This window comes from Puma concolor, chromosome B3 (genome assembly GCF_028749965.1).
Source record: "Puma concolor isolate L17-30 chromosome B3, mPumCon1.1.hap2, whole genome shotgun sequence".
NCBI classification, from domain to species: domain Eukaryota; kingdom Metazoa; phylum Chordata; class Mammalia; order Carnivora; family Felidae; genus Puma; species Puma concolor.
This window is the reverse complement of record NC_141672.1, coordinates 147,289,624-147,302,665: the sequence shown is the minus strand read 5'-3', so window position 1 is coordinate 147,302,665 and position 13,042 is coordinate 147,289,624. Positions and strand designations below refer to the sequence as shown.

Genomic DNA, 13,042 nt, shown 5'->3' with positions numbered 1-13,042 from the left:
CATCGACCGTGGCGGGTGGGCCCCGGACGGCGCTCCCAACGGGGTCCCGGGTTCTGCGTCCGGGAAGGGGGCGCCCAAGGCAGCAGCGCTCAGCAGACTGGGCTCCTGGATCTGGGCTTTCTCCGGAGGTGCTGCGGGACTCACCGGGGGTAGAGAGAGGGGACGGGCAGCGGCACCCCCACCCCCACCCCGTCCCCCGACCCGCTCTGTAGACCCGAGCCCCTGCCAAGTCGTCGGAAGCGCAGATGTCACAACGCACGGGCCTCCGTCATCTCCAAAACCGTCCCGTGGCCCCGCTTCTTCCGCCGGTGGCTTGGGGGCTGCGTTTCCCCTCTGGTGCCTCAGTTTCCCCACCTGCAGAGTGAGGGTGTGGATGCGAGAAGCCCTGGTCTCCACGGTCCTGGGAATGGAGGGCGTGGCAAGCACGCGGGGTCACGGGGCCCCCACCCGGCCGGCCGCGTGGACAGGCCAGAGCCACGGTCTGCCCTGCTTCACGGGCACGGCACCCACGGCTCCGTACCAGGGCCCTCGTCTGGCTCCGCCTGCCACGGGCAAGTCACACGGCCTCTTTCCGCTTCCTCTTTCCTCCAGGGCGCGACAAAGCGGTGGCCAAGCCCAGCCCGGCCAGCGCCCGCCAGCCGAGGGCCGCGGGCCAGGAGAAAACGAAGGGCAGTGCTGCGGCGTCTCTGAGGATGGACCCGCACGGCCGCGCTGGCAGGAGCAGGAAGTCCGCGAAACTGCGGTCTGTCTCCCGCTCCCTGATGCTCTGTCACGCTAAGACCAGCGACGACGGCTCGAGCCCCGACGAGAAGTACCCCGATCGCTTTGAGATGCCCCTGGGCCAGCGCAGGGAGCGGATTTTCCACTCGTCGGTGCAGCTGGCGGACACATCGGAGGCCGGGCCCGGCAGCCTTCCTGATCTAACGCCGGCCTCGGAGGCGGCTCAGCTCCACGCCGCTGGGGGCGATCGAGGCAAGAACTGTAGGAGGATGTTGTTCCTGAAGGTAGGCCCGGGACCCGCGGGGCCGGAAGGCTCTGTGGTTGGCTTTGGGTGCTCCGAATTAAAGCCTGTGAACCAGGGCTCACTGGAACGAGAACGATGAGCGTGGCGGTGAATCGGGCTCAGTTAACCTTCTCGCTTGAGCGATGGGGGGAGACGCTGTGTCAGGGGGCGGTAACGGAGCCTGGGTCCCTGCTGGAAATCGCAAAGCGCGTGGTCGGTGCACTTGGAAGGGTTCCTCTCTGTCTCCGGCGTGTGCTGGGCGGCTCCCGTCACCCCCAGTAGAGAACCTGACGGGGACTGACTCCCAGGGCCAGGGCAGAGGAGACCTGGGTCACACAGGGCAGGGAGGAGAGGGTCAGTGCGCTCGCCCCCTGGGTGCGGAGCGTGAGCATTTTCCCACGCGGGTGTGAGCACTGGAGCTGGCCAGAGGGGCCATCGTGAAGGCCGAGGGGGAAGCGAGGTGGTGTTCGCAGACCCGCCAAAGTTCAGAATGTCTTCTCTTCTGTTAGACCCTATTTCAAGTCATGTTATCCCAGCGAGATGGAAACTGCGGGGGACGGAGGCTGCTCGAGGTATTTTACTCTGTCCAGGACTGTGCCTTCAGCCTTCCATCGAAGGTGGCCTTTCCCAAGGGTCCAGGCGGCCCTGAACCTTGGAGCTCGTGCGGCTCACCCAGCCCGGAAGGGTTTCTCCCATGCCTACTGCTGAGTCCCCCCGGGCACGGTCATACGATTGTCCACAGAAACCAGGGAAGGCCTTCCATTCCCCGCAGAGGGGGTCCAGGACCTTTGCACAACTTGCTTCCTTGAGGAGGAAAGGAATAGCTTAACGTGTATACGATAAACAGGATCACGGAACATTATCTGGCAGGCTAGCAGGTCCGGCCCTGTGGTGGGGATGTCCAGACGTAAGCTGCTTCCCCAAAGGCCTCGCCCAGCCCGGCGTGCTCCGTCCTGCTCCGTCACCCACGATGTGACTTCTGTAGGTGCGACCTGAGTAGGGCCAAAGGAGGGACCAGCGTCCCACGGGTTGGGGGAGCCTGGCCAGGCTCCTCGTTTGCCACGAATGATGCCAAGAATTTATTTACTTAGTTAGTTAGTTTTGAGACAGAGACAGAGAGAGAGAGAGAGAGAGAGTGGGGGAGGCGCAGAGAGAGAGAGAGAGAGAGAGGAGGAGAGAGAATGCCAAGCAGGCCCCTCGCTGTCAGCTCAGAGCCCGACGTGGGGCTCGAACTCACAAAACTGTGAGATCATGACCTGAGCCGAAAGCAAGAGTCAGACGCTTCACTGACTGAGCCCCCCCGGGCGCCCCTAAGCATCAAGTTTATTAATGATGATACCACGGTAGCCAGGTGAGAGCCCAGATAAGTGAAATTCAGACATCATTTTGAGATTCCAACAGGCTCCTAGAATGAATTAATTCTTGTGCTTCTCCTTAATCGCACAAGTATTTCCTGTGACCTGTTGCACGCCCGGCCCTGTGGGATCCAGTCGCCGCCCTCAAGGATCGTGTTTAAAGCGGATTAAAAAGGGCTGTAAGGAGGCTCCCAAGGAGGGAGGCGTCCCCGGAGCTGGAATCGCACATTTGGTGTTTGCAGAGCACCCACCTAGGCCAGGCCGTTGCCGGGGGGGCAGGGGAGACAAGCAGGCTCAGTCCCTGGCCGCACACAACTGTATTCTGGCCCGGGGGGTGGGGAGGGGACAGATGTTAACACCTTTGTGATAGGATGTGACACAGTGAAGGGCTCTGAAGAAATCTCACGCGGGAGCAGGAGGCGGTGACGAGGGGAGCTCACTGTCCTTTTCTAGAAGGTGCCCACGAAGGCTTCTGTGAGGAAGTGACATGTGGGCAGGGACCTGGGAGAGGTGGATGAGTGAGTCATATGAACATTTCAGGCAGGGAAGAGCATTTCAGGCGGAGGGAACAGCATGTGCAAAGTCACGAAGCAAAGAGTGATTTGCAGCCGTGGGAAGAGTGTCCCTTGGAGGGGGGGCGGGTTGTGGTCGGAAGGGGTGGGGGGAGTGAGCAAGAGTTGTAGCTTCTGCGGTGCTCATGGAGGCAGGGACGGCACACATGTGTCCTGCTTCAGGGTGTGGGTGCAGACACGGAGGGGGGGTCACGGGATGTGCGGCCCTGTCTGTAGACGGGCACCCTGGAGGAGGTGTCTGTGGAAGGCAGGATATGCAAGTAAGGAAGTCGAGATCGCAGGGCGTGGTGTGAGTGAGCAGAGGGGCGTCAGCGGAGGCTGGGAGGTGCGGAAGGGGTGCACCTGTTGCAGGCGGGGATGGGGTGATGTGCACAGTTGAGTCACGTTGGGGACAAGGGTGAACTGGGAAGGCAGAGAGGGAAGGGAAGGGAACTGGGAAGGACAAGCTTGGAACCCGAGCTTTCTCGGTTTCCTTTCGCAGGAGCACAGGTGATCTCAAACCATCCACGAGCGCATTCTAAGCAAGCGAGGGTTTCATATGAAAAGTGCCAGGGCATAAAGGTCAAAGGGGGCAGCTGTCCCAGGGTCCTTCCTGGGGGAACCTCAATACCGAATGACACCCCCGCGCCCCACCTTCTCCCAGGGACACTCTGGTCCCCGCCCCAGCTCCTGCCCTGCCCTGCACCCAGGCGGGGCTCCGTTGGCCCCGATGGACGTCTCAGCCTCCAGCAATGCCATGGTTACACTGATTTCAAAACAACATCTGGAAAGAGTTCCTGTGACATCAGCCCCTGCTCTAGAAACGCCTAATATAAGAATTAAAGAAGAGGAAGTTCGATACACAGCCAAATGAGAAACAAGCCATTCTGGCTGCGTTGCGTTTGGCACGAGGGGGACTGAGGAAGTCACTGCCCAGGGTCGTGCCAGAGCCGCGCGGGGACGCACAGAGAACTGGGGCTGCCGTACAGGCGCCTGCGGGCCCCCTTCTCCGGGGGGTGCGTCCGGGGCCCCTGGGGATGAATTCACGCGGAAGGATGTTGAAAGCTGGCCTCTCTCACCTAACCACACTCGGGGGATCAGATAGACCCTGAAAGAGGAGGAAATGCACGCACTCCTTGGCCACTCCAGACCCACTGTTTTTTGAAGGGAAAGGGGGTTTTAAAGGCCCTTTAGGGAGGGTGTGAGGTCAGAGGCAAGGAAGCTCAGGCAGGTGGGGCTGAGGCCCCGCCCACTCTGGTGGGAACCCCGTCGTTTGCTGTGCCAGTCTGCATTCCCACCAGCAGTGCGAGGGGGTCCCCCTTTCTCCGCATCCTCGTCGATATTTGTTTCTTCGTGTGTCGTCGATTTTAGCCGTTCTGACAGGCGTGAGGCGATAGCTCATTGTGGTTTTGACTTGCGTTTCTCAGTCTTCTGATTTTTCTGCTGACTTTACAGTTTCACACGTGTCAGAATCCATAAAGCAAGTCAAGCACGAAAAAAACCAAACGGCCCAGGTCCCCCAGGGGGTGGGGGCAAGGGGGTCCTTTTGAAGAAATCGCTGTCTGCCACGAGGTCACAAAGATTTTTCCCCGCGTCTCTCCTGGAAGCTGTGTTGTTTTGCCTTTCGCATTTGGATCCTTTATTCATACGAAGTTGATTTTGTACACGGTGTGAAATATATGTTTAAAATTCTTTCCTATGTGGATATCTAATTGATCCAGCAACAGTTTTTGAAGAGCCTGTCTGGCTCTACTGAGCAGAAGTCGTGTCATAAAAAGCTCAAGAACCGCCATATCTCTCTGCTGTCTATGTGTCTATTACGTCTCACGTACCTAGCTGTGTCTTTCTGTTCTCCCATTATGATCCATCAGTCTCTTTTTTCTTTGCACTGATATCACAGAGGGTTTGGTTTTGTTTTAGAGAGAAAAGAGAGAGCATGAGCGGGGGGAGAGGGGCAGAAGGAGAGGGAGAGAGAATCTCAAGCAGACTCCGTGCTCTGCACGGAGCCTGACGCGGGGCTCGATCCCATGATCCTGGGATCACGACCTGAGCTGAAATCAAGGGTCAGATGCTCAACCGACGGAGCCACCCGGGCGCCCCACAGAGTCTTAATTATGATAGTTTCATAATATATATATTTTTAGTCTCTGGTGAGTCTTCCAGCTTTGTTCTTCAAACGAGACTTGGTTATGCTGTTGGGATTTTCATTGCGATTGCCTCGACTCTATAGGTGTATTTGAAAAGAACTGGTACCTTTCCAATATTGAATCCTCTGCTCCATTTGCCCGATAGAGCTCTCCAAAGTTTGACTCCAGCGTCTGGGTTTGTTTCTCTGCAGAGACGACCGTGTCTCCTTCCAGTCTCAAGAGGAAAGTTTCATTATTTTGCCAATAAGTCTGAAGTTTGCTGTCGTTTTGTTCTGTTCGGATACTCTTTATTGAATTGAGGAAGTTTCTTTCTATTTGCATTTGGAAGAGAGGTTTTATTTTTCCCCACATCAATTGTCAAGTTTTTTCAAAATGACTTTTTTTCTGCATTTACTGAGACCATCATATGGGTTTTTCCTGCTTTCTTCTTAATAACGTGGGTGCAGTGCACTGATAGACTTTTTAAAATGTTGAGATGACGTGGCCCCGGAATAAACCCAGTTTAGTTAAGGTCTATTATCCTTTCGATATAACTATGGATTTGGTATGTTACTATTTGGCTTACAACTTTTGCCATTTGTGTTTGTGGGAAAGATTAGCCTCAACTTTTTTTCTTGTGATGCCCTTGTCTGGTTTTCATATTATGGGTGTGCTGGCCTCACGAAATGATTTGGGAAACATTTCCCCTTTTCCATCTTTTGGAATGGTTGGACTAATCCTGGAGCTATGCTTTTTTGAATGGTTGGGAGAATTCACCTGTAAACCGTTTGGACCTGGATATCTCTTCGTGGGGAGGTCTCGAATTATCATTGGATCCATTTATTTTTAAAAAAAAATTTTTTTTTCAACGTTTATTTATTTTTTTGGGACAGAGAGAGACAGAGCATGAACGGGGAAGGGGCAGAGAGAGAGGGAGACACAGAACCGGAAACAGGCTCCAGGCTCTGAGCCATCAGCCCAGAGCCTGATGCGGGGCTCGAACTCACGGACCGCGAGATCGTGACCTGGCTGAAGTCGGACGCTTAACCGACTGCGCCACCCAGGCGCCCCTCATTGGATCGATTTAATAGATACAGGAATATTCGAGATTTTTATTTCTTCCTGTGTCAGCTCCGGTAACATACATTTTTGTTCTGGAAATTTTTTTTCATCTGCGTTTCTGAATTTATGAGCACAAAGTTGTTCCTAAAATCTGATCTAATCTACATTTTATTTGGAGTTTTTATTGAGATAATTATAGATTCACATGATGTCGTAAAGAACAATACAGAGAGATCCTGGGTAAACTCTCCCGGTTTCTCCTGAAGATAGCGTTTTGCCAAACTGCAGTCCAATGTCACAGCCCGCACATGACAGTGACAAGTCAGGTTACTGTGACTTCCCCAGTTTTATTTACACTCATTTGTGCATGTACATGTCATTTTTGGACATGGCAGGAACTATTGTCCTTTTCTGATACTGATACTTTGTTTTTACCTCTTTCTTTTTAATGGATCTGCCATTTCCAGAAAGGGATCAATTCTACGGTGTCTCAAAGGATCAGCTTTTGATTTCGTTGGATTTCTCTGTTCCGTGTTTTCTGTTTAATTAACCTCTGCCCTTATCCTTATTATTCCTTTCTTCTCCATTCTTCACGCCTAATGTTTTGTTCTTTTCTTCTAACTTTTTTAGATGGGAGCTTGGATCACCGATCTACGGCTTTTATTTTTTTCTAATTTATGGCTATGAACTTCCCTCTAAATTTGGTAGCTGCCTCCAAAATTTCATATAACATATCTTCGTTATTTTAAATAGTGTATGTGTTCTCTCGTGATTTCTTATGTGGCCTGTGGTTTATTTGGAAACGTGTTGTTTAACTTTCAGGCAGGTGGGGAATTTCTACTTTCTCTGTCTCTGTATTGGTTCCTAGGTGGGTTATTCTACAGTCGGAGAAGAGAATGTATCGTGAATAACGTTAACAGTGGAAATTTGTTGAAATAGAATATATGTGTTGTTGCTGGATGCCATTTTCTATGCATGTCTGTCCTGTTAGATCAAGTTCAATAATCACATTTTCCAGATCTTTTCCTCCTTTCTGATCCCATTCCTCTGTTAGTTACTGACAGAAGTGTGTTAAAGTCTCCAAATATGATGGCAGATCTGTTTCTGCTTTTAGTTCTGTCCATTTTTGCTTTCTACATTTTGAAGGCATATATTATTTGCATAGACATTTAGAATTAAAAGAAATATTTTCCTGGAGGGTTATCACCTTTGTAATTGGGAAATCTCTATCTTTTGTCTAGTTTTTGCTTAAAATTTTCGCTTAAAAATTATTTGCTATTAGTAAAGCTTAATCTACTGTCTTTTGGTTACTTTTCCCCTCTTCTTTTGATCATCAACCTGCGTTCACATATTTAAGGAGTGTCTCATGTAACTAGCATAGAATTAGGTTAATTTTCCTCCAGCTTACAATCTTTATCTTATAATTATGGATATTATTAAAACTCGGTTTTCTCTCTTTTCGTGCCCTCTTTTAGGTTAATATATATTTTTTACTATTCCATTTCTCTTGTAGTTGGCTTGTTAGTTATACATTATTTTTATTATTCTTTTAATCACTAAAATATACAACCTAACTCTGAATGTGTTAGAGTCTCATATGAATTAGTACTTTTAGCGGCTCTCAGACAATGCTAAGACCTTAACACACAACTCCTTATGCACCTGCCCACTTCTTTGACATTACCGTTGTGCATTTTAATTCTATTTATGAGCAGATCCCAAGAATAGATCGTAATTATTGTTCTGTAGAGTCAATATTCATTGACATTAATTCCCACGTTTACCCTCTCCATTATTCTTGATTCCTTCCTGCACTCCTTTTTTGTAAGTTTATTTATTTTTGAGAGTGAGTGCCTGCGTGTGCACAAGCAGGGGAGGGGCAGAGAGCGAGGGAGGGAGACACGGAATATGAAACAGGTTCCACAACTGTCAGCGCTGAGCCCGATGTGGGACTCGATCCCACCAACCAAACGGTGAGAGCAGGACCTGAGCCAAATCAAGGATGCTTAACCGACGACTGAGCCTCCGAGGCGCGCCCCTTCCTGCGTTTCTGTGTCTCTCCTGGCGATCGCTGTCCTTCAGGCCCACCTCTAGTCCAGGCGGGACGGGCCAGGAGCACAGAGGGAGGTCCACGTGCCCAATGTCTAGATATTTCAGAGTCATGAGTCAAGGTCACATATAGCTCAGAGGTTCTGTCCTCCTACCTGGACAAATGTCCCTCTGTAAGGACTTGGATAGTCAAGTTCAGACAAGTTCTCCAAGATCTGCACGGGGACACGGTGCCATGGACAGAGCCATCTGCTGGCTGTTGGCCACTGGCCACAAGTCCCTCTGTCCTCCTGCTCCTGAACGCAGGGGCCCCGCATGCGAGCCTGTGGACACCCCCAGCTCTCTAGTCATTGCCCTTCCCAAACAGCCACCCCACCAGCCCTCCAGCCCAGGGCCACACACACCAGTGATGGGATAGACAGAGGGGCCACCTGGGGCTGGGGCCCGAGCACCCCTGGATGCCCTCTGATTTGTTTCTTACTTTCTCTCCAGCTAAATATTAGCAGGTTGCCACCTAGGCCTCAAGCACTATATTTACTCACTCGGAAGCTGGCACTCCTTTTATGGCACTGTGGTGGGGGGGGGGGAGGGATCGGGGACTGGCCCCTAGTAATGGCTCTAGAGATACCCGTGGAGACAACGGTTGCATAAATGAGTTGTATCACGAGGCCACCCTTACGGCAGAGAGCCTATCGACATAGCCTGACCTTGCAGAGGGTTTTTGAGCCAACACATGGGTTTACACGGGGCGCTGCCTTGGATGTTCCCTCCCGCAGGGGTCTGGGGTCATGGCCCTGGGTCTGCGAGGACGTTGGCAGATGAGACCAGACGCGTGGGAGGTCCTCCCCGGGGGGCTGCCCTCCTCAAAGAGTGCAGGATGCTTTGATCCGCATGGGAAAGGCCTCTGGAGTGTGGAAAGTCCTGCTTTTCTTTACAAATTCAAAATATTGGTTAGGCTAAGTCAGCACTCCTGCAGGGTGACTCAGGATAGATGAGGTCAGAACAACCGTCTGAATCGCCGGCTTGTGCTGTGCGTGGAGGGAGGGTGGCCGGGGCTTCGGCGAGCAGACGAGCCCCTTCGCTCTGCTGTGGCTTTGAGGCCCAGGCCTCCTCGACGAGCGGGAAACCCAATCCCTTGGCCGCTTGCCTCTTCCTGCCGCACAGAAGAGAAGCTTGGGGAGGCCGCCGGGAGGGAGGCTGGGGGACTCCCACGGAGCCCCGGGGTGTAGGGGGCACGGTGGGAGGGAGGCAGGGGGGTCCCCGTGGAGGGACTGGGAGGGCAGGCCCGCGGCCGCGATCACATGCCCTTGCTCCGGCCTCCGGACTCCACGTGAGCTCTGGTCCCATTTCCATGCTCAGAAGACATTTGCCTGGAAGCTGGTCTTTGGAATCTCGGTTCTGCGAGGACCCCATTTGGTTCGTGAGAAGGGGTTTGGCGGAAAGAAGCCAGAGAATAGGGGAGATCGGGAGGAAGAGGTGAACCACCTGCCTTCGCGGTTCATACTTGTCAATACGGCCCTTCGCGTGTCCATTACAACGCACGGAGGCTTCTCCGTGCTGTTCACACTCACCCCTGTCCGGAATACCTTCCTGACGGGTCCAAGAGCCCACATCTCCGTCAGCTTTGGGGGTTATCTGCAGGGTGCTTTTCCTGACCCTGCCCCCCACCCGGAGCCTCAGCCATCCTGGCTCGAAACAGCCTTCTGGGTTTAGGGGCTTTTATCTGGGCTGTGCCTCCCGATTGCTCTGCATTAATTTCTCCCAGCTACGCAAATGTCTAAGTTCCCGCCCCAGAATGAATCGTAAGCACCAGCTACAGGCGGGAAGGATTCACTGTGTCAATTTGCCCTTCCCCCACCAGCTTGGGACAGGGTCTGAAAAAATGACGATGGCTGCCCGAGGATCCACCACAGGGACGTACCGTAATTGTTTTGTTCCCCGAACTTGAAAACATATTTTAGTAAATATTGGGAATGTAAAAAGAAATTTATAAAATGTATATGCACTCTAAAAAAAAGAGAAACATGCCCTAAATATCTGCATATCAATCATCAAGTTTAAGAAACAAATCTGGCGGGGCACCTGGGTGGCTCAGTCGATTCAGTGTCCGACTTGGGCTCAGGTCCTGATCTCATGGTTTGCGGGTTCGAGCCCTCCGTCGGGCTCTGTGCTGACAGCTGGGAGCCTGGAGCCTGTTTCAGATTCTGTGTCTTCTTCTCTCTCTGCCCCTCTCCTGCTCTCACTCTGTCTCCGTCTCTCTCAAAAATAAATAAATGTTTATTTATCTTCCACTAAAGAGGAAAATTCTAGGGGTGCCTGGGTGACTCAGTCGGTTTAGCCTCCGACTTGGGCTCAGATCACGATCTCACGGTGCGTGAGTTCAAGCCCTGCGTCGGGCTCTGTGCCGACAGCTCGGAGCCTGGAGCCTGCTTCGGATTCTGTGTCTCCCTCTCTCTCTGCCCCCCCTGCTCACATTCCGTCTCTCCGTCTCAAAAGTAAATAGACATTAAAAAAATTTTTTTAAAGTGACTGTTAATTGTAACTCGGATATTTTCATTATCATGTTCAGAGTCTCTTGGTCCGACTTAAATCGCGTGTTTCAGCAGGCAATACCTACTTCCACGTAGCATGTGGCTCCGGGCTATTTTTCTGGGCTTCTGTTGTAACGACACTTCAGTTTCCAGAGTCCTTGCAGCGCTATTCTGGTCCCGCTCGATTTTTCTGGCCCTGCTGGTACATATTCCTTCCAGTTCTGCCTCCTGGGGTGGAAAGAGCTTCTCTGGCCTGCCTGGGATCACGGGTGACCATCTGCCACTCAGGGTGGGATGGGCAGAAGCGGCTGGGCCTCCGACTTTTTGGCCAGTAGGTGGAGGGCAGGAAAATGAAGCACTCAGCTGATGCCCTCCCTGCAGGTGCACGGACTTCCTGCTCGTGCCCTAGTTCTGGAGTGGGGGCTGGGTCAGCCTGGGGCTGCAGATCCGACCACCTGCTGGTGCCCTGGTGGTGGGGAAGGGGCTGGGGCTTCTGCTGGGTCGTGCTGATCTCCGCCCTTTCCCCGCCTTCTGGCCAGGCAAGAGAGAACGTTGTTTTCTGTTTACTCCTTGTGTCTGCCTGTCTGCAGTTCTGGGTTAGAGGGCTCTCCCGGGTATACAGTTGGTAAAAAGAAAGCCCAGGAACTCACCATATTGCTATTCTGCAAGTCCTGAGTCTCCTACCCACCTAGCCATCTCTTTTCTGGCTTTCAGAATCCTTTCGTTGCTGTCTTGAATAATTTCTGGGGTATTTAGCTGTATTTAGCAGGGAGGAAGAAAGTGAGTCAACGCCATCTCGTCAAGGAACTTTGGAGGCCTCAGCTCTACCTATTTTTGACGATAATACACATGCAATTGCACAGTGATTGCTCTGTTGGTAGGCTTGCTTCTGCTACTCAAATTATGTCCCAGAAATACATTCATGTCATTTCTTTGGTTTTTTAATGTTTATCTATTTTTGAGAGAGAGAGACAGAGAGAGAGAGAGAGAGAGAGAGAGAGAGACTGTAAGTGAGGGAAGGGCAGAGAGAGAGGGAGACACAGAATCCAAGCAACCTCCAGGCTCTGAGCGGTCAGCACAGTGCCCAACGCGGGGCTCGAACCCATGAACCGCGAGATCATGACCTGAGCCGAAGCCAGACGCTTAACTGACTGAGCCACCCAGGTGCCCTTCTTTTTCTTTAAAGTTTATTTATTTTGAGAGAGAAAGAGAGAGAGAGAGAGAGAGAGGGATAGAGAATCCCAAGCAGGCTCCACACTGTCAGCACGGAGCCCGATGCAGGGCTCGAACCCACGAACCGTGAGATCACGACCTGAGCTGAAGTTGGACACTTAACCGACTGGGCCACCCAGGCGCCTCTCATTTCATTTTGTTGTAACTCAATGATTTTTTTTTCCTCTGCTTTACGGTATTTTATTGTGTGACTTCACTATCCATTTTACTATTGATAGACATTTGGGTTACTTGCCTCTACTCCTCTTTAACTTAGAGACTGTACTGCTGTGGACATTTTTGTACTTGTCTCCGTGTGCGTCTGCAGGTTTCAATAGGTATAAAGCTAGATGTGAAATCAGTGAGTCTCAGGTATGACATCATCATTATCTTCATTTGTACTAGATACTGTTGAATTATTTTCTAAAGTGCTTGAGGGGCTCCTGGGTGGCTCAGTCCGTTAAGCACCTGACCTCGGCTCAGGTCATGATCTCATGGTTTGTGGGTTCAAGTCCCGCGTGGGGCTCTGTGCTGACAGCTTGGAGTCTGGAGCCTGCTTCGGATTCTGTGTGTGTCTCTCTCTCTGCCTCTCCCTGACTTGTGCTCTCTCTCTCTCAAAAATAAATAAACATTAAGAAAAAAATTTAAAAATGCTACGCCAACCTACCCTTCCTTCAGCAGGTGTAAATTTCTCGGTTGGTCTGTATCCTCACCAGTTCTTGGTATCATCAAGCTTTTAAACTTTTTTTCCAGTCTGGAGCCTATTAAATTGTTTTTCACAATAACTTATTTTTGTATTTTCCTAATTGCTAGTAAGTTGCGCATATTTCCGTATTTATGGGATGTTTGAATTTCCTCTTATGTGATACGCCCAGCCGAACTTTTTCTGTTTTTCTTCTGGGTTGTTGGTCTCTTTCTTTTTCCAGCTCTTAACTTGTCGTTTTACTCTTTTAATTAACGAGTAGGAGTTCTTTATTGTAGTGGGAGTTTACCAATCAAGTCCTTTACAGTTTGTGCTGTTTTGCATCTGGTTTGAAACTTTTATCCTTTGCTAAACATGCTCTGTTATCATGGCTATCCTCTTCCATTGTCTTCTGAACATCTTATAGCTTTGACTTTTGTATGTATGTATTTAATCCACCTGGAATTGATA

At 51.3% G+C, this 13,042-nt stretch overlaps 1 protein-coding gene across 6 annotated transcripts in view; it reads left to right on the top strand.

Moving 5' to 3' along the window:
• The window catches only part of IL16 (interleukin 16), a 97,262-nt gene that overhangs the window by 24,666 nt on the left and 59,554 nt on the right, over window positions 1-13,042 (top strand). For all 6 annotated transcript variants that reach the window (XM_086711729.1, XM_086711728.1, XM_086711732.1 and 3 more), the window contains exon 2: window positions 592-1,004. In XM_086711729.1, coding sequence (XP_086567855.1) covers window positions 592-1,004 — 413 coding nt within the window. The remainder of the gene's footprint in view (window positions 1-591; window positions 1,005-13,042) is intronic.